The sequence below is a fragment of the Mastigoproctus giganteus genome, chromosome 8, assembly GCF_048544385.1.
Source record: "Mastigoproctus giganteus isolate SK-2022 chromosome 8, ASM4854438v1, whole genome shotgun sequence".
NCBI lineage: Eukaryota > Metazoa > Arthropoda > Arachnida > Uropygi > Thelyphonidae > Mastigoproctus > Mastigoproctus giganteus.
Window position 1 is genome coordinate 75780280 of NC_143582.1, and position 22886 is coordinate 75803165.

General features: G+C 33.7%; 1 protein-coding gene across 1 annotated transcript in view; it reads right to left on the reverse strand.

The window, feature by feature from the left end:
* The window catches only part of LOC150081645 (uncharacterized), a 981095-nt gene that overhangs the window by 850257 nt on the left and 107952 nt on the right, over positions 1-22886 (reverse strand). The window contains exon 4 of the mRNA XM_090380575.1: positions 10082-10188. Coding sequence (XP_090236701.1) covers positions 10082-10188 — 107 coding nt within the window. The remainder of the gene's footprint in view (positions 1-10081; positions 10189-22886) is intronic.

A 22886-nucleotide genomic window follows, 5' to 3' on the forward strand; every position in this document is an offset into this window, starting at 1 on the left:
TCTGAGAGGCATAAGCAAAATGAATGAGGATGAAATGATTCTAAAACTAGCAGCCATAATTTCAAGTTATGGGGAGAGACGTTTAGCCTGGATTTCAGGAAGTTTTATTTTAGCCAGCGAGTTAAATTACTGGAATAAGTTGCATACATGGGTGGTAGAGGCAAACAGTTTGAGGAAATTCAAAGGTCATCTGGACAATTACTTATGGGAGGAGGAAAACACATAGGTTGTCTATTTCCCTTTCTCTTATTAATTTTTTTATTATTATTTTATTTTTATTCTTATTATTTATTTTATTTTATTATTATTTTTTTTTTGGCTAGTGCTGCAGCATAAGCCATAGGCTTCCCTGCACCATGTGGCCATTGCTAATACTAAAATACTAATACTGCCCCAAGGGCTCATATATCTCTCTTTCTCTCTCTCTCTCTCTCTCTCTCAGGGTAACTCGGAAAATTTTTTTTTGGCCAGCAGAAGCATATGGCTGCTAATAATAATAGCAATACTAAAAATATTAATGTTGTACGTCATGGCCTACATGACAAATTAAATTATTAAAATAACTGCTGATACTGAATACGAATATTTACAAATAGTTACAAATATTTAATGCAGTTTTTGGAAATGCAAAGCATTATGACTGAATTCTACATACTTAGCCACAGGCTGTTACAAAATTTTACCCTTAAAATAAATAAATGTATTTTCTGTTTATACTCTGAGACAACCACATGAGGTCAGATGAGTTCACAAGATAGAGAGAGAATACAAGAAACCATATATATGATCACATGATCTAGAACCACAGTCAGATCAGACACTTAGTAGAAATGTACTCTCATATTTAACCACTCAGCTATGACCAGGTGTACTAGTGTTTTTGAGGTTCATAAACCTCAAAAAAAAACTTACCAAATCAACTAAAAAAAAAAAAAAACTTACCCAATTCATAACTTTAAAAATTGGCAAAAACAATTCAAAATGATTCATGTTGCTGCTATGTTTATTTTCAACTTGTTATGAACACAACTGTAAAAATCCATTTTCTATATATTAAAATATAAATTTTAATTATTATTTTTAAGGCACATATCTAAAGCACCCTCTAAAGTGCTTTAGATATGTGCTTATATGTTTTTTATCATCTTCTCTATTTGTGCAAGTGAAATGTAGGTCAAAAATCTTTATTCACTGTCGACGAGAAAAATGTAAATCTAAATCCCATATGCATGAACAACTGAACACAGCCTCTCCGTAACACTTCTTCCATAACAAGAACCAGAAAGCATAATGATTAGAGATGCTGCAATAAAATGTAAAGCCAGTGTGTTTTGATAACTGTACACAAGAGATGCCTTAATTTTAAATTCATATGTTACAGCACATGCTTATAATTATCAAGAATAGGCACAACTTGCTCCTGCATTTTTCCTTTTTGCAGGGGCACATTATACCCTCGTGGGGCGCCAAGGCAAAATGGAATTTGAGTGCCCCATATAAAGAAAAAACTAATAAAGAACATTTTCAATTTCATTTTATTGTGACAACAAAACAAATTATATGACATAAGAAAAATATCTAATTCAGAAGAATAATTCAGAAATAATACATACACTTAAACTAATAAGTATTTTTATACTACTTTATATGGACTTTTCATGCTTTTTGGGCTGAGAAATTGTATATCAGTTCATTATAATCAATCCTATTGCCAAATTACTTAATTTTTCTTGTCAAAGTGAATTTCTAATATAATTCTTAACTCTTTTAAGCACAGAGAACGATCCTTCTGCTGATGCGTTTGAAACAGGAATTGACAAAAATATTTTTAAAATTATGTCCACATTAGGAAAAGTTGATATTAGTCCTCCTTGAATTGCTTCGTACATTAAAGAAGGAGAAGATAAATTTTAATTTTTTGCAAAATGTATAAAATGCGTTAATTCTTTAAAAACATTAGCGTTAATGTCATCTGAATAAGTACTTATTAAATTAATAATGTCATATTCTCTCGGTGATGTTTCCCATAAATTTAAATTTGTAAATATATAGGAAAATAATTTTAAATATTTTGGTATGCCTCAACATGTCTCTTAATTTCTACTAGTAATTTATTGCAAATAACATTTAAACAATTTACAACGAACGCTTGTTTGCCTGTCAAATGCACACCCCGATCTCTTTTTTCATCAAAGTTTAATTTTCTCTGTTGACTTCTAACTTTATCGGATTTATAATCTTTATTGCCAGTTAATGCATAAATTCCGGCTTCTATAGCATCAAAAAATTCATTGTTACCTCGAATTTATGATATATATATTGACAATAATTTTAAAATATTTACAGCATGTTGTAAATTCGAATCTTTACTTTGAAGATTTTCATTTATGGAATTTAATCACTGCAGAATTGAATGCCATATGGAAAAAAAAAAAAAAAAGTTGTTTCAAATCTTCAAAGAAATCATACAGCTTTTTTTGCTTCTAATTTTGTCAAAGGTTTTTCATTTGAATCATTAGAGAATGTAAATAAAGCTTCTTTTATGGCAAAAAAAATTCATCTTAATGCCTAGTATTGCATCTGCCCTTGCAGACCATCTGGTATCACTTTGACCCTTAAAATAAATAAATGTATTTTCTATTTATACTCTTGAGACAACCACATGAGGTCAGAAGAGTTCACAAGGCAGAAAGAGAACACAAGAAACCATATATATGATCACATGATCTAGAACCACAGTCAGATCAGACACTTAGTAGTAATGTACTCTCATATTTAACCACTCAGGTATGACCGTGTGTACTAGTGTTTTTGAGGTTCATAAACCTCGAAAAAAAAACTTACCAAATCAACTCAAAAAACAACTTACCACACTCAAAAACACTTACCCAATTCATAACCTTAAAAATTGGCAAAAACAATTCCTTACCAGACCATCTGGTAATGTTTTATTACTTTCTGAGTTTGTCTTTATTAAAAGATCCCATCTGTTTGTTGATGAAGAAAAAAATACAACTAAATTTAAGGTATGAGCTGCACATGGAATAAAAAATGCATTTTTACTATGGCTCTTAATCTTCACCTGTCATCATCAGCCATTTTCAATCCACTGCAGGATGAAGGCCTCTCCAGCAACTTTCCAGTTCCTTCCGTTTTGTGCAATGGCCATCCATTTACTACCCACAAACTCATGAATTTCATCTGTCCATCTCCATTGTTGTTATTATTATTATAATTATTAGCCATATGGTGCAAGGAAGCCTGAGGCTTATACTGCACCAGCCAAAACAAAATTTCCCAGTTACCCTGAGAGAGAGAGAGAGAGAGAGAGAGAGAGAGAGAGAGAGAGAGAGAGAGAGAGAGAGAGAGAGAGAGAGAGAGAGCAAAAGAGAGTCAGAAGTAGAAAGTAGAAATGAATCACCAAGAAAGAGAAGAATGATGATATCCAGCTGAGGACCCTGGGTGGGTGTTGCCTAATCCAGTGTTTCTCTTCTTATCTAACAGTCTGATTCCCAATATAATTCATTTCATTCTCTGCTGTGTAGTTCTCAGCTTCTCTTCCATCCTTTTGGTGAATGCCCAAGTTTCATTTCCATAAGTCATGGTTGGGTCATTGAGGCCGCCGTAGCCTAGTGGTCAGGTACGTGGGTGCATAAGTACATGTGCCTTGAGTGACCGGGGTTTAAACCCGTGACTTCTGAATACGGTGCTGTTTCTTGTATTGTGGCTATCTTGTGAACTCGTCTGACCGTTTGGTCATCCCGGAGTATAAACAGAAAAAAATTTATTATTATTTTAAGTTTCAGACAAATTGGGATATTGCGCCTCAGTATGTGACTATATTTCCTGAATGCTATCCATCCCAAATTTATTCTTCTCTTGACTTCCAGCCATTTATCATTATTACAGCTAATGACTTGTCCCAGATAAGTTTTGTTTGTTTGTTTATTTGGTTTTTAGGAGCATTAGCAACTAGGCCATATTGCCCCGGGATATGCGGTGGTCATTACCTGACCTTTCCGCATCCTCCATATTTGGTGGTGATGGGCTCGAACCCCGGTCTAATCAAGAAGCGTGTGCTACACACTGCTGCTCCTTCCCACCTGGCTACGGAGGCACCTCCAGATAAGTAGGCGCTTCTATAGCCAGGTGGGTAGGAGCAGCAGTACGTAGCACACACTTCTTGATTAGACCGGGGTTTGAGCCTCGTGATCACCAAATATGGAGGATGCAGAAAGGTCAGAGAATGACCACCACATATCCCGGAGCAATATGGCCTTAGTTGCTAATGCTCCTAAAATCCAAATAAACATCCCAGATATAACTCTGCCTTTTCAATTACTGCTTCTTCAATCATTATATCCCTTTCTATGGCATACTTGTTCATCATTACTTTTGTTTTAGCCACATTCATCTTTAGTCCAAAATCCTTACTAACTCTGCATAACTGATTAAGTTTTCCTCTAATTCTTTGGGATCATGGCTTATGACCACAATGTCATCTGCAAATCATAAATGGTTTAGGTACACTCCATTCACATTGACTCCTTTCTGCAACCAGTCTAATCTTCTGAAAGCTTCCTCAAGCAGTAAACAACTTTGGAGATATTGTGTCTCCTTGTCAAACTCCTTTCTCAATTTTAAATTTACTACTGTCTTTGTCTAGTCTAATAAAGGAGGTAGCATTCGCATATATTTTCTTCAAAATCATAATATATGGAGTATCTATGCCTTGTCTTTCTAGAAACAATGCCTTTCATAATCCACAAATGCCAGGCATAATGGTGTTTTATATTCATTTGCTTTCTCCATTAGCTGTGATATTACGTGAAGGTGATCCATAGTTGAGAATCCTGTCCTAAAGCCAGCTTGCTTCTTTGGTTGATTCTCAAGTATTCTTTCTAATCTGATAGTAATGACGCTTGTGAACTACTTGTAGATGTGGGATAACAAGCTAATTGGTCTATAATTTCCAATTTCTGATTTATCTCATTTCTTATGCAGCAAAACTATGATTGCATTATTCCACTCCTTAGGCATCACACCTTTTCTAATACATTTTGTAAAGAGTCTTGCCAGTTTTTGTGTCATGTCTGTTCCTCAATTTTAACAATTCTTCAGTCACTTCATCTTCCCCCGGGGCTTTCTGATTCTTCATTTTCTTCAACGCATGTTTTACCTCATCAGGAAGGATATCATGTATGTTTTATGTGTTACTAATTTGCAATCCATCTTCCCCACTGCTGGCATCATTCCCTCGTTCCTTGTATAATTCTCTATAGTAGTCTATAATTCTCTATAGTAATGAATTATGCCTTCTCTGCTATTTATAAGTACACCATCGCTATTCTTCAATTTCAGTATCATTTGTCTTTCTGTATTACTGCTCATGGCTGCTGATTCTGTATTACTGCTCATGGTTGCTGATTCTGTATTACTGCTCATGGCTGCTGATTCTGTATTACTGCACATTACTGCTCTTCGCCTGTAATCTGTTGTATATGCTAGACATATTTGCCGCATTGTCGTAACATTGACTGTGACAGTTTTGAATATCTAGACCATACTCCATTAAGGTTGATATTATAATATTTTCTAAATAACTAGCATCGTGTTTTTCAAAATGAATGAAAGACAAGAAACATTCCTGTATTTGGTTTTGTTTAGCTATGTATCTTATGATAAAAGATAACTGATCTGCATGACTTACATCAGGAGTTGGGTGAACAATAAGTGAAGAATATGGAGTGAACAATAAGTGAAGAATTGATATCATTAATAATTGTATTTCTTATGTTTGTGGCCATTATTAAACCAATGAATTCGTCATATGTAGTATTTGAGAGATAATTTACATGTCCTTTACCACATTTGCTATAAGTTTCTAAATGAGTTTTTAAAAAGATATCAATTTCTGCTAAGTACTCTAGGCAACTCATAAAATTTCCAGTACGTGCCCTCAAAATCCCAATCCTAATGTAGCTAAAAGTTTAACAGTAGCAACAATCCTTTTTAAAACTTCACACCAATAGTTTGTTTGTTTTTCATATGCTTTTCTCATCTCAGAATCAATTCTTCCTACACTTTTCAAGCACTTTATGTACACACACACACATACGTTCCTTATGTTCTTTAAACTCATCATTATCACCGATATTTTTCCAATCACTACATCCAGTAACTAATGCATTCGATTTGGTTGAAAACAATTTGCAAGTAAAACAGTACACTGATTTTTTGTTTCTGAAAATATTAACCATTCTCTTTTTTCCCTGAGTACCATTAGCTCTATTGAAATAGAAATGTGATTCATTTAGTTTTCTTGTAACTATTTTTCCCCCTTCATTAAAATCTATTTTTGAATTTTTTTTGTTGCCTACATTTTGGGGATTTTTCACGAAGGCAAAATTCAAGGAAGTCATTTGTGATGGGTTTTGGCCATAGAGCAATATCTTTACTATACGTTTGATGGTATCCGGAGTATCGTTAATAGTATCAGAGAATGCTGTGGTTTTTTCATTATTGGTATTATAGTGGGGATAATGAAGAGGTAGACGGTATGCCTGCACTGTTTTCTTCTGTTGTAATGATGCAGGTGCCATTTTGAGAATCTTCTTGATTTTTTATTGAAATAAACTGTTGTAATGAGTTTTGCTCTTTTTTTAATTCCGCTTCTCTAATTTTTAACTTGATACTTTTCTGCACACCACATTTGTATGTTCTTTTCGTAGCCTTAAAAAATATATATTTTTAGATTTATATTTTACAATTTAAAAATTTTTGTACTTTTAATCAGTTTTTTTTATAATTAAGTAATTAAATTTTAAAAATTTTAAAATATAAAACTAAAAATATATTTTTTAAGGACATGAAAAGTTGGGTTTCCACTGTCTATTTAAAGTAATAGACAGTGGAAACCCAATATAATGCAACAACTGCATTATAGGAGGAACTGATTCATCCTACAGAATAAATACTACATTATCACAAAAAATCGTTGACAAACATAACTGACTGACACATTAATATATCAAGTTGATATACAAGCAAGGTTGCCAGACATGCCGATTTGAGCAGGGAATTCCCGAACTATATGAAATATAAAATTAAAGAAATCCATCTATTAAGTTTGTTTTTTAAGAAACAAAACGGAAGCTATGAGTTTATCACTATATATATATATATATATATATATATATATATATATATATATATATATATCGGGTATCTGCTGTATTTGTTAATATAAAACAAAATAAAAATGAATGTTCTAAAGCAAAATAAAATACCTACGATATTTAAGTCAAAATCTTCTCATCGAAAAAGTTCAGCTCTCAGTGTTCTTATGTCACTCAATACTTAATGTTCTTACACTCGTTTAAGTTAATTACACTCGTTAATTACACTTGTTTATTAAGTTAATTACACATTAAAATCAAAAACTGCTGAACGATTCCGCTGCACCCTCAGTTCTGCTTGGACTGGTTGATAAGATCGTCGCTACCTTCTCCCTGCTACTTAGGGTATTCACACAAAGAACGCAGGTGACCTCTTACCTGGAACTAGCAGCGACATGCAGCTAAAGCTTCTCACAGGCCACAGAGAAGTAAGATATGTTACTACTCTGTGTCACACGCTATGAACACATAGAAACAGGTGACCAGTGCAACTTCTCGATATGAACACATAGAAACAGGTGACCAGTGCAACTTCTCGATATGAACACATAGAGAACAGATGACCAGTGCAACTTCTCGAGGCGCCTCCGTAGCCAGGTGGGAAGGAGCAGCAGTGCGTAGCTCACGCTTCTTGATTAGACTGGGGTTCGAGCCCATCACCACCAAATACAGAGGATGCGGAAAGGTCAGGGAATGACCACCGCATATTCCCAGAGCAATATGGCCTTAGTTGCTAATGCTCCTAAAAACCAAATAAAAAACAAACAAACAAGCAACTTCTCGATATGAACACATAGAGAACAGATGACCAGTGCAACTTCTTGGTATGCGATTGGGTAGGTTTACGGGCACCACTGAATTGCGGAATGTTAATTCCTGTAGCTCTCAGGTAAACTAAAATTTCCCACTAAATTGCCAATCAACCCCACCTGAAATTCAGGTGTCCAGTCATTTCCAGATGAAAACTTATTAAGAAATAAATAATTATGGAGGAAGGAGGGGGGGGTTACTAATGCCCATCGCAGGACATTTCGATAAAATGTTCGTTGGAATGCGCACTGAAATAATTGAAAACGGAAGGGAAAAATATTTTTGCAGGTGAACGATTTTAAATTTATTAAGATTATTACTATATTTAATACCACTCATATACCACATGAAATTAATAATATATCTTATTAAACAACCGCCTAAACCACTATATTTTAACGTGACGTTTCAGGCATCTTACCGATACCCATCATCAGACCATTCTACAAGATGCCTGAAACATCACCTTTAGGCCTAATAAAGTATATTATTAATTCCACGTGGTATGAGTGGTACTAAATATAGTAATAATCTTAATAAATTTAAATTCGTTTGCAAAAATATTTTTCTCTTCCACTTTCAATTATTATCATGACCTGTGGGAAGCTTTAGCTGCATTTCGCTGCTAGTTCTAGATAAGCGGTCACCTGCGTTCTACGTGAGAGCAACCTTAAGCATAAGGATTGTTTGTTTGTTTGTTTGTTATTTGATTTTTAGGAGCATTAGCAACTAAGGCCATATTGCTCCGGGATATTCCTGACTTTTCTGCATCCTCCATATTTGGTGGTCACGGGCTCGAACCCCGGTCTAATTTAAGAAGCGTGTGCTATGCACTGCTGCTCCTGCCGACCCGGCTACGGAGGCGCCTAAGCATAAGGATGTCAGTGGTGCTGGTTCCATACAAGGCAGTCTTTACTCTTTCAATTAACTCAACTATTTAAGGAAGAACTAAATATAAAATTTCATCAAAATCGGTAAAATCATTTTTGAAGAAAATGTAATTTTTAAATTAATCTTCAAGTTCATTGACCTTCAGGTTGAAAGACAGTTTCCAATAAAAATCACATAAAAATATTAATAAAAAACATCAATAAGTTTTTCAAATGGTGATCTTGGGCCCCCCCCTCTGATTGGGGGTTCTAGGTAGATGTCTTTTTTGCCTATTGGATAACACGTCCCTGCCTATTTGTATGATAACTAACAGAGATTTCTATTATTTTCAATGGTGAAATCCAAGAAAATACTTTTGTTGAAAGCTATTAGTTGTATGGACCATATAAACAAAGAGCATGAAATTATGGGGTCTCGAAGACCTGGCATGCCTAGCTCAAGGTATACATATATACAAGTTAAGGTATACATATACAGTATGTATGTATATTATTATTATTATTATCAGCCATGTGGTACAAAAAAGCCTGAGTCTTATGCTGCACCAGCCAAAAAAAAAAAAAAAATTCAAGAGTTACCCTGACAGAGAGAGAGAGAAGTTGGTTGGTTGATTTAGATTTTATTGGCGCATTAGCATCTAAGGCTATAATGCGCCAGAGAGAGAAGTAGAAAGGAATCACCAAGAAAGAGAAGAATGATGATATCCAGCTCAGGATCCTGGGTTTGCCAAACCCATACTCACCAGATGTGAGCCCCTGGGGTTATATACATATTAAGCTAAGGTATGCATATCACTGAAATCAATTTCGGAATTTTTTTTTTATTTGGTTTGGTTTAGTTTCACTTATTCATCTGTCCTTACTATTCCTGAAAATGTATTATTCAATTTTAATTGTCAAAAAAGGAGATAAAAAATTTCTGCCACATGACTGATCAATATTAAGGAAGCCAAGTCTACAAACACTGATTCCGTCCTGTAAGTAACCAGTGAAAAAGGTAATTGATGTCACTAATAAGAAATAATCGTTTTTATATTAGACAAATTACAGAAATGCAACGGAAACAAACACCTGTAAAATGGCATTAGCCAAAAAAAAAAAAAAAACGTAAATAATTTAAATATTAAACACAAAGTGCTACAAACCAAATGAATTTCAAATTATGGTGGTGCAAATAAAACACAGAAGTGCAATGGTTCTTACCTATCCAGTAGGATAAATGGTCAATTTCCCTGAGATTGTGAGCAGCTATACCCCTGGTAAAGTTGTTTTGACTATAATCAGTGATCAGGACCAATTCACTGCCGTACCTAAATGACAATGAAATTGAAGTGTTTATATGAATTTTTCTGAGTAATTAAAGTTTTATCAAATAATCATTTTTTATTACTATATACTCAAATTCATTTAGGTTCAGGACTTCGGTCCATTTCCAAATCAACTGGCTTTTCTGTAAAAAAAAACAGAACAAAGTTCTTGAAGTAGGCTTTCATAAAGGACATCAGGAGGTGCTTTAATATTGTGATACAATAAAAAGATTGGAAACCTAAAATACCAGAACTTACCCTCCCAACTGCTTATGTGTTAATGGATGAGATTAATTAAAAAGAGTTGTGGATATGCTATTGTCTTCTTCAAGTTCATATTTTAACCTCTGATAAGCATTCGAAATATTGAAATATCAGAACAGAGACATGCTAGCATCATTTAATGTTGTATCATTGCACACGAACGTAAGATGTAGATTATACGTTAGCTAAATTAAAAGAGTGGCTTACACACAATATTAATTTCAAACAATGTACGACACTCTCAATAAACAATATTATCACATTTAACATCTTTTATTATTCAGGCCAGGCATTTTAGGTTTCACTCAGATATTTACAAACAAATATATGGGCTTCCAATGGGTCTGGATATCTCAGCACCACTTTCAGAAATCTATTTAGCTTCCATGGGAGATCACATCCTAGTTAAACTATTTATTCATTACACGGACAATATCCTCATAGTTTACAACAAGCAAACCATAGTCATTTTCTTTTCAAAATTTAATAATGTTCATCAGAGGTTAAAATATACACTCAAACAAAACAATAGCATATCCACACCTCTTATTAATTAATCTTATCCATTAATACATAAGTTTCTAGTATTTTTTGTTTCTGATCTTTTATCGTCAGCTCAACCTCAAAACTAAAGGTCCTCAGAACGTAATATTAATATAATGTTGTGTTACAAGTAAACAGCACTTTCCATGTGAATTATAATTGTTACATATAGACTTGCAATTATCTAGTATGGCTGGAAAATAAATTTCCTCAGAATAATTCACAAAACAAAATAAAACTTGTAAATGCAACAAAAGTGCAAATTTATTTACATACACAGTCATATTCATAAAGAATTCTACAGCATATAATATTGGAAACTCTGAAAAATGCAACTGATTTATCTTTTTTTTAACATACTGCACTTACAGTTGTACCAATCACATATCTCAATAAAATCAACACTTAAATAAAAAGAACAACCCCCCCATGTATGCATGGGGGGGTTGTTCATTAACATATATGCACATTATGCATATATGTTAACATATATGCATAATGTGCCTATTGTCATTCATAAAGAATTCTACAGCGTATACTATCAGAAACTCTGAAAAATGCAACTAATTTATTCTTTTTTTTGTTTTACAGGTTACACTTATAGTTTGTTCACCAATCTCGTAACCTCATTAACACATTTAAATAAAAGAAGAACCCTTTTCTTTTTAGGCATGTTAGCATATATGCATAATGTGCCTATTGTCTTCACCATGTCCATTTGCCTGTCTTTCCACCCATCTGCACTCCCAGTGGGCAGATTTTCGTGAACTTTTATATTTCACCCTTTTAAAAATATTTGTCAAGCCAAATACAAATTTGTAGCTTAGTAATTAATTGATAAGGAGATAACTATATTTACTTTTCATTTCTATTAGTCAAAAAAGAGTCACAGGGAAAAAAATGGAATGCATTTGAAATGTAATGCACTGAATTACACTTCAAACTAAACTTAAGCCCTTTTTCAAGTATGTACTACCTGACTTGTTTCATACATATCACACAGGCTATCTGAAAGAATGAATGGGCAATGTGGCAGATACACAGAAACAAAATATCCTTGATTCATACAAATCCTTGCTTTTCTTTTTTATAAATCATGAGTATTTTACTATTTGATAATATACCCAAAATGTAATGCAATGCATACATTAACTTTTTCAACATAATGGATGCAAGTGGATGAAAATTAAAAACTCTGAGAAGGATGTTAAAATTAACTGTACAAATGGCAAATCATCATAAGTTGGGCCCTAGTGCAGCATTTCTTTATGACCGTTGGTTATTACTATTCCCTCCCCCTAGTCGCATGACCCTTAATACATGTGACTGGGGGGGGGGGGAAATCACAGGATGATACACCACTGACAGCAACAGTAATAAAACCAAAGGATTGCTGAAATACAACCAAAGTGAGTTAGTGGGCAGGAAGTACAGATAAAGTTTCTGAGAAATTCAAGGGTCTTGACCTTTGAATTTCTTAGAAACTTTAATTAAACAGAAACTCTCAGAAACTTTAATAAAACAGAAACTCTCCTATGTCTGAGAAATTCATGGGTCTTGACCTTTGAATATCTCAGACATAGGAGGCAGAGTTTTTTGACTAGAGGTTACCCTTTAGATTGACCTAACATTAGAAATGGGATTCCTAGAGGATTGGTACTGGAATTGCTGTTTGTTTTTCATTTTCTTAAATGACATTAGCAAAGGGAAATGAAGCAAAAAGTCAAAATTTGCAATTAGAATCAGGACAGTGGTGATGACCATTGCAAAGCAATGTTGTATCCAAAATGTTGTATCTCACCATCCCTGAAGCCTGCCCAAAATTTGGACAGGCTTCAGGAATGGTGAGAAAAGTGGCACGTATTTATTTAATGCTGCAAAATGCAAGGTTTTACACTTGCATTTTGTAAGTGTAAAACCATGGGAAATAACAACTCCAAAACAAAAGAACTCATCACATTGTGAAAAAAAGCCCATAAAAATACTGTGTTGTTGATGCGAATCAAACTTGGGCTTTTTCTACCCAGTGCAAAAAGAGAGTGATTATAACAGAGTGTGCTCTGCAAGGATACTGAAGACAAACTGATCAGTCTGCAGTTTCTACTTTGTTCTTAGAGCAAAATTTATGAATTGTCAATATAGGTACTTTTTCCATCCAAGTGAATGATTCCTGAATCTAATAAATCCCTCATAATTAACCTTAACCTTCCAAAAGGTGTGGCCATCCCTTGCAGTGGGAAATGTGCTTAACCCCAGGTGCTACTTCTTTAAAACCTTTTATCAGCAAGAAGTACGAGATGTGACTATTAAATAATGAGGCTGTTGCAATAAAATAAATAAAAATGAAATATTTCATACCTTACAAGTTATCCCTCTTCAGAATAATTGCCTCAGCACAGAAACATTTCTGGAAGTCATCTTCTGCAAGTCCTTTTACCACTTTGGTTATTTTTTATATGAATATCTTTAAATGGACTGAAAATGGGTTCTCTTATCACTTCACTTTTAAGTTTTGGGAAGATAAAAATTCACAAGGAGCACCTTGTGATTTTTTTCTCTGGGCCTGGCAAGTAAGTGCATGTTCACACACAAGGGATTTGTTTTTTAGCCATAAACTGGTGAACAGAGTGCTCATAAAAGCTGACATAAAAGTGCATGTGATTTCAGCGACCATCTTTCAAGCCTGTGTGACTACAATATGGTATAATGTCCTTGCATTTTCTCTATCTTGTGAACTCCTCTGAGCTTATGTAGTTGTCCTATAAACAGGAAAAATTTATTCATTTATTTCCCCCCCCCCCAGCCATGTTTCCAACAAGAGAACTTTGTATACATATATGTACTTCACTGTATGTATGTATATTTTCAGCAGTAAAAGTAAAATTTTTTCAAAGTTGAACAAAATTTCATAAAGTCGATCTTTGAGTTCATATGTGTTCCTTGTATAAACTCAAAGCTTGATCTTATGAACTTTTGTGTGTAAAAAATTCTCATTCGTAAGGAAAAATGTTCGTATACAGGATCCTCATAAATCAGATTATTGTACTCAACATTGCATTGTTGAGAACAATTTTTCCTTATGAATGGAAATTTTTCCATGCACATGTCAACTCAAAATCTTTTAGGTAGAGTTACCATCCGTCCTCTTTTAAGCGGATTTGTCCGGATTTTTTGTCTAAAATTTTTTTCCAGGTGGATTTTTATAAATTTGTCTAAATGTCCGGATTTTTATATTATACGGCATTTTTTTATGCAAGCTCGATGAAAACTACCGAGTTACGTTATACAGAATCTTTTTCGGAATAGGAGACGATTCTTCAATTTGAATTTCCATGTTAACAATTAGACGGAAGACCCCGACGACGCTTAGTTTAGTGCATTGAGATTGTTACCAACCCATGCCTGCTTCAGAATTTACACACATATAAATTTTATATAGTCTAACACAATATTTTGGTTTAGGGAGTAGATAACGCGTGAAGATCAGATGGTGTGCTAGAAAAACATATATAAATTACAGGAATTCCAGCATGTCAAATAAATATTGACAGTTAGAGGGATTGTTTTCTCTAGAAATTGATTGCAGCATATGAAAACGTGGATTTGAGCTGTGTGCACACCAAATTGATCGAAAGTTGCATACTGTCCACTAAATTTGCTATACTTATCAACGATCCAAAAATCAAGAGGCAGACATTAGTTTATTTAATACCAAAGTTTACCTTTTTTTAAAAAATACTGTTTTTCACTTTAATTACAAAAATATTTATTATCCATCTTTATACCTGTAGGTACTTTTCTACAATTAGGTTAGTTTAGTTGTGAATGTAAAACATAACCTAACCTTAATAAAATTTATGCTTCACTACTTAGAATAAAAAATATTTATTATTATTTCAATTATAAAAATTAATATTATAAAGACTATACTTCCCCTAAAATGCCTAAAAGGAAGTGCATGTTTACAGAAGAGATGAAAAACAAATTTCCATGTTTTGTATCTGGCCGAGAGGAATGGGAAGCTGAATGTAAAGTTTGCAGAATGGGGACATATGTTTCAGTAGCCAATAAAGGGGTTGGTGATTTAAAGCATCACATTGAAACTGAAAAGCACAAGAAAGCAGTTCAAGGTGAGGCCTCTTCGGGAAAGGTTACAGATTTTTTTGTCAAAGCTGTCGGTAAAATAGAATATGATCTGGCTTCTGCAGAGGGTACCTTTGCTTTTCACACTGTTAAACATCATAGTAGTTACAAATCAATGGACTGCACAACTGTCATGTTAAAAAATGTATTTTTTGATTCTGAGATAGCAAAACGATTTTCCTGCGCTAGAACCAAGACAAAAGCCATTGTAAACTTTGTACTTGCAAATCATTCTCTTAATGTTACTGTAAAAACTTTAAAAGAAAATAAAATTACATACTGTGGGGTCTCAACTGATGGAAGTAATCATGGTTCTGAAAAAATCTTCCCATTAATTATTCAGTATTTTGATGTAAATGAAGGAGGGTTACTATAAACAAAATTAATTGAATTACAGAAGATGCCTAACGAGACTGCAGATACCATTTCTACGTATGTTAAACAAACTCTTGAAAAAAATGATTTGTGTGAAAAATGTATTGCATTCAGTGGGGACAATTGCAATACAATGTTTGGAGGACTGAGACGAAATGAAGGGAATAATGTCTTTGCAAAATTAAAGAAATTGTTGCATAACAAGACTTTGATTGGAGTGGGCTGCCCTGCACATATTTTGAACAATTGTCTTCAGAATGCCGCAGAAAATTTATCAGTATTTTCATAATTATACAGTCCAGACTGAAGAGCTTAAGGAATACTGTGAGTTTGTTGAGATTGAATATAGGCAGCTCCTTTCTCACAGCAAGACAAGATGGCTTTCATTATTTCCAAGCATCACAAGGCTCATAGATATGTTTCCAGCTTTACAGGCTTATTTTCTGTCCCAAGAAAAACCTCCCATTGTGATTAAAAGATTCTTTGAAAATGGATTTAGTGGGACTCATCTTTGGTTCATGCAGTCACTTATGAGCGTATTCCATACACACATACAACGAATCGAAAGGGAAAGTAACTCAGCTGCAGAAGTGCTAGATGTCTTAGTCTCAATGAAAGAAATTATCTTGGAACGGATGGATCACAACTTCATGCCATTAAGAGTAAAGGAAATGCTATACAAAAAACATGATGAAAGACTTGTACTTGAATGTAAAAAATTTTCTAGTGACAAGAAATCTGTATAGAAATTGCATGGAATATTTAGATAAGTGGCTTCACCATATGGAATTAATTTCCTGTTTTATGTGGATGAAAATGGATGCAGTACAAACAGCTGGAACAATGTAGAATGTTCTATTTCCTACTTGATTGACAAAGGTGTAACAACTGATGATGTTAAGTGTTTTGACCAATTTAACAATTTGAAGAAATTTTTTGAGGATCAAATGAATAATAAAGACTTTAAAAACATGCTTATACATGAAAAGTGGGCCAAAGATTTTAGTAATTCAAAAAATATTGAATTCCATTCAGAATTGTTGAAAATTGCTCAGTTTTTCTTTGCAATTCCTCCTCACAATGCAAATGTAGAGAGGGTTTTCTCTCTAATGCAAAGTTAGTGGAAGAAAGAAAGGAATAGGTTAAATGTCAATTCTGTAAAAGGTATTTTGTTTTTGCAGTACAATTTCAAATACGTCATGCGTTGATTTTTACACATATTTGAGAGGCAATCCAGAGCTATTGAAAGAAATAATTTCTCAAGACAAATATGAATGTACTAATCCTAAACATCGGTAAATGTGGTTTACATCGTCTTTATTTTATTATTTGCATAATATATTTGTCCTCTCTTCTGTCCTCTTTTTTAATCCAAGATGAACTTTTTTGTCCTCTTTTATTCGCCCCAAAACATGTAAATGCCCTCTTTTTATGAGTGCAGAAGATGGTAACCCTATTTTAGTTGAAAAAATTCTCTTCAAACTACAACATAACCATATAAGGCTGAGTTTTTTTCATCTAATCATTTTACAAAAATATTATTAACCATGTTTGGCAGTCATGTGGACTAAAATACAATCAACTCAAATGTATATACTACTGCATTCCTGTGTTGAACATTCAGTTATATTGGGCTACTGACTGCTAGCTAGTAAAAAAGAAAATTAAGTCATGTTATAATTGACTCAGATGTGCTTTCTTTTGTTCCAATTACAAGACAAGCTTAAATCACAGTTGTGCCACCAGTACAATAGTATAACCTTGGAAGCAATGAAAAGATATACTATTTACTTTGATAACATGGGAAAAATACTCTCCCACTGAATGGGAAATTAAATTAGGTCAGCCAGATAAAAACTTTAAATTCTTCTCTGAAAACTTCCATTTACCAAATTAAATGGCAAGGTTTCTGAATTCTCATACCTAAGCCCCCCCTTTAGATCCCCTCCTAAAGGTGGGGATCTAAAGTCTAATAATTGGGGCTGTTATGGGCAAGAATATCAAATGTTTATTCTGAGTTATTTTTAGAATAAGTAACAGCAACTTCTCTAATAGGGAACTGTTACCTATTTGAAGTACACAAGAGGAAGGCAACTTCATGGGAAGGATTTCACAACACAAGAAGTTATAATAATGATACCTAACATACAAACTTTTGTTTGTCTTAAAATTCAACTACGTAGTAATAATGCATTTTCACTAAAAAATGTCATAGTCTCATTGACTGACCATTAAAACTTATTTAATTTTTATCATGTGGGAAAGCATACTACTGGGGGTATAAAGAGTAGACTCCAGGGCAATTACTGGGCTTGCTTTTCCCCTCCAGTTCTTTTTATATATATATATATATATATATATATAACTTATAGTAGTGGCTGGAGTCCCCACACAATGTCCAGGTGCAAGCAGTGGCTTATCCAGGTATCACTGTAAGGGGGCATGGCAACCAGGTCCAGATATCACCATAAGGGGGGGGGATCGAGACCAAGCTTTTGAGTTTTTTTTAGAATGCCTCTTACATTCTTTTTCTTTAATTTCAAATTTTTGGTTAAGAGGGGACATATGCCCCCTCTTTCTGCCCCTGGGTGTGGGGAAACTAACCCGCCTGCCTCCCACCCTCTATGCCCCTGAGTAATACCATGTAATGTCCTTTTCTAGTTACATTACATAATTCACTTCCGTCCTGGCTATTTCTTTTGTCTGACTTTTTAAATTCATTATATTACTGATAACATAGTATTGTACCTTTTTTACATATTTTTGTACCTTTTGTTTTTTTTTTGTTTGACATTTATAAATGAATATTCCAAATTGGTGATCAAGTGATAATTTGCAGAATCTCCTCCAAGATCACCAGAACGTCACTAACAAAAAACAAATACTTTTAATGGTTAGTATTTTGATGCCAATAAACTATAATTAAATGCTGTATTCACTGGTGTGCTCACATCATTTATTTTGCAGCAGCATTGCATGCTTCCTCCCCTTGGCAATTTTGCTGCATCAGAAAATGCCTGGCTTCCTTGCACCTTCTCATACTAATAACTTTTATTCATTGACAAAATAAATTACTTCAGCTAGTGACAGGAATTGAACACACTTTTCAAATGGAAGACAGGTGTCATACCCATTATACTGAGACAGAAATACCACAGAATGAATTCAGTTATCAAATAAGTTGATAAATTCAAGTTGATATTTAATTTGATGTCCAACGTTAAATTCTAATAAATTTGTTTGTTTATTAGAATATTACAGTTCCCTCCAGTAGCGTAGCTAAATTTTTTGGGCCCTTAGTCAAGAATTCATTTCGTTCCCCTTATTTTTATTAAAATAAATTTTAATTAGGTATAAATATAAAAAAAGTTGAATCATCTTAATAACATAAATATATATTTTATTTACGATTTCTTTATAATTTTGTAAACATCAAAAACATGAAAATTAATATTACAATATGATACTACTTATTAAATACAATTTGACAAATATAAAAAATTATACTATAACTAATGAATTTACGAAAAAAGTTAAAATGTTACTTTTCGCGCTTTTACATTTGCGAAATCAAAAATCTTTTAAATCCATTTTACTGGCATATTTATGTTCAATAGCCAACATTACATGATTGCACACTCTACTTTGACCAATAGCATTTATTTTATAGTCTTTTATTATTCGTAATTTACTAAATGATCTTTCGGCAGAGGCAGCTGACAGGGCAGGGTAAAAAATAACATAAATAAAGTAAAAATTTCTGAAAAGTCACTTTCTAGGGCACTGAATTAACAAATAAAAAAGTTGTCTGCTGATAAATCTTGTTTTTAATAAGTGTGATTTAATTACAATATTGAATCGGCAGTTGGGGAGAGAAAATACAGATGAATACTTTTTATGATATTTTCACACTCACTATATCAGCATTTGACATATTATTTTTTTCGGTTCTAGTATTGCAAAATAAATTTTAATAACTTCTTACTTTTGAAACGATTTTTAATTTGTATTTGTTAATTTGTTTATTAATTTGTATCTAAACGCTTCGTCTCGGTCTGCTTCTTTTTTTTTTTTTTTAGTTGATTTAAGATTCATTTCTGTCAAAGCTTTTATAATATCCACAATCCCCATATTCACAGCTGTTATAGCCTGTAATCTACCAGACAAGCGAGTAGGGTTGAGGTTTTTTTAATGTAACTTCAGATTCTCCAGTAAATTTAGAAAGAAGATCCCATCTTTTTGTACTATTTCCAAAAAAATTATACAAATTTTGAAGAATGTCGAAAAATGATAAAATGTTATTACAATTTACGCTATCATTAATAACTATATTTAAATTGTTACTTGCACAATGAATGTACTCTGCATTTGATTGGATCCTTTTAATGCGGGACTGCACATCATTATAAACCCCACTCATGGCATTAGCCCCCATCATACCCCTGATCATAACATTTTTCAATGGGAATATTTAGTTTGTGTAATATTTTCATTATATTATCCGTCATCATTTCTGTCGAATGATCATTCATGTCATAGAATCCTAAAAACGTTTAACAAATTTCAAAATCTGGATTTTTCATTTTCGTCGCGAATTATGTGAACATGTCGTACCATAACACTTAATTGTTCTTTTTTTTTTTTTTTTGTGAGAGATCTTGAGCAGGGGTGTATTGCTAAAAAAAAATAGTACCGGAAAGCTCGTTCTCCGGAAGACTATATGATAACGCCACATGGACTGTACAGTAACTGAATCAGACTTCAGACTCGCGGTTCATAGAACAACCAGTTCTAGCATTCAGCTCAGGGCGGATCAAAATGCAGCATTCGCACTCATCACAGTACATATCTCATTCATTGGATCTCTTTATCTAACACATTGTACTTTAGTAAGAAACGTTCAAGTTTCATTGCGAAATTTATATTTTTGTTTTTAAATAAATTTTTAAAGAAATCTATTAATTTTAAATATTACTATTAATATATATTTTTAGGCAATGGGTAAAATAAATATTTCTCCTTCCCCTTTGATTATGCCATTGTTTCATAATATTAGGTGTACAAAATTAATTATTTTCTATTATGACATTAAGAAAAAGTACCAGAACGTCGTTCCAGCCCGAATACACCACTGATCTTTAGTATCTAAAATTGATGAATAGAATGGTGCTGAATTAATTTTGAGAGTTAATTCTTTTGTTAATTTGGTACCTAAACATTCCATTAACTTATTTTGGACAGTGGGACTTCAATAAGTTATTGAACCAGATGGCTTATTAATAATTTGTTTTATTACGTCATCATAGTAGGAAAGTAATCTTCCAAAAATCCTTCCTCATGACCGCGAAATGCTAAAGAATTTTTAGCCAACATAAGCGTTATCTTAAATAACCGTTCTAGTACCATTTTCCAAAATGAGGATCTATACCTTACTTGTTCCTCAAGATCTATATCAATCGGTGCATTCTTTTGCCACATTTCATGTATAGCACATGCCTCGATACGATGTTGAGAAACACTGAGATTTTATCCGAAAAGATAGATTTTTTCCCAATCTGGAACATTCCAGTCTGGAACGCCACTGATTTTTAATATTTGAAAACAGCCAGCATGATTGGCAATGTGCAGCATCTAAAATTCGTGAGTAGCACAGCCACAAACGAGGAACTGGACCATACATTGAAGTATAATAGTAGTAAAGTAAAGTGCAGCCATTATCAACCCACTGCAGGATGGAAGCCTCCTCAACAATTCATGCTGAGGGAAATGGACCATAATCTGCCACGCTGGTCCAGTGCGGGTTGGCAGATCGACCGTATTCAGCAGTCAGGGGCTTGAACCCCGGTCTACTCAAAGAGCGTGTGCTACTGCACTCCCGCTCCTGCCCACTTGGCTACGGAGGCCTTTATAGTAGTACAAACGTGTCACTAAAACTTCTATTTTGTTGTTCGGCATCCCTTGGAAATGGTCCAATTCTCTGAGGTGACAAACTCATAACGTTTCTTTTTGTTTCATCGGAAATGTTGATGTCCACGTATTCTCCAAGATCGCTTGAGGGAATAAACGGTGCAGTGCATTCAACACTAATTTCCGAAGAAGGCATATCTATAATTTTGAATTGTTTTCGTTTGATGAACCTGCTTGATTTAAATGACCGCAGATATATTTACACCAGCAGCATTCTTTTCCACATTTTCCGAGTCAATACTGGTATTTTTCTTTACCTTCTTCTGAACATAATTCATTACTATGTTTTGTAAAGAAATGGTCTAATTTAGGTAATTTTTGATTTCTTCATTGTTCTTTTTTGGGCTCCACTCTTTCCCTTTTGCTCTTCATCCATTTTTAACTAAAAACTTTATTATTTTAATTTTAAACTTTATATTTTAAATACAAATAGCAATAATAAACAAATACATTTTTGAATGTCAATTGCTATTTTGATAATGACTTGAACTTAAATTGAAATTAATCAACTAACAACTTTTGACCACCGTAGCCTAGTAGTCAGGCGCGAGGGTGCCCAAGTACACGTGGCTTGAGTGACCAGGGTTCAAGCCTGTGACTACTGATTACGGTGCTTTTCTTGTATTCAATCTATCATGCGAACTCCTCTCACCGTTTGGTCGTCCCGGAGTATAAACAGAAAATTTATTATTTTATTTTAAAGGTTCGTATACGTGGGGCCTAACCCCCCTGTCCTCTTGTCAAGTTGGGGAATCCCGAATACCATATGATATCACGCATACACATAAGTAACCGAACGTAAGTCTAATCACTATACAAAGTTGCATTTATAAAAGCAAAATAAAGACTGCCGCCGCTTGGGTATATGTTTTGGCGATAAGATATAAGAAAAATTTCTTCCTTATTTCTAGACGCATCACATTGTTGAAGAGCTCAGTGAGAAAAATATTTTCATTACATGTTGAGTCTCATAACGTTTCCCTATAGGTCCTAGCGTAGTAGGGGCGACCCCTACTTGCATCTGTTTATGGGCCGTGGTGAAGTAGGGCCCTAGGTTTTGCCTATTTTTGCTATACGGTAGCTACGCCCCTGGTTCCTTCCCTTCGAATGTAATGATTTGAAAAAATGCACTCTTGTACAACAATTTACAATTGTTAACCAGTAACCACTCACGCGAAGGAGTGTTACTCTTCTAAGTGCAAGTGACCCCAAATGAACAAATTTTGAAAATTGGCAAGAAATAATTCAAAATTGTTCACTTTTGATGCCACCTTTATTTTTAATCTATTATGAACAACTGTGAAACTTCTTTTTTTATATATATATATATACAGGGTGTTTCAGTTAAACGTTTCAGAACTTCTAAGAGGGGTAGGGTACATCCTGACAACTCGAAATCATATAGCAAT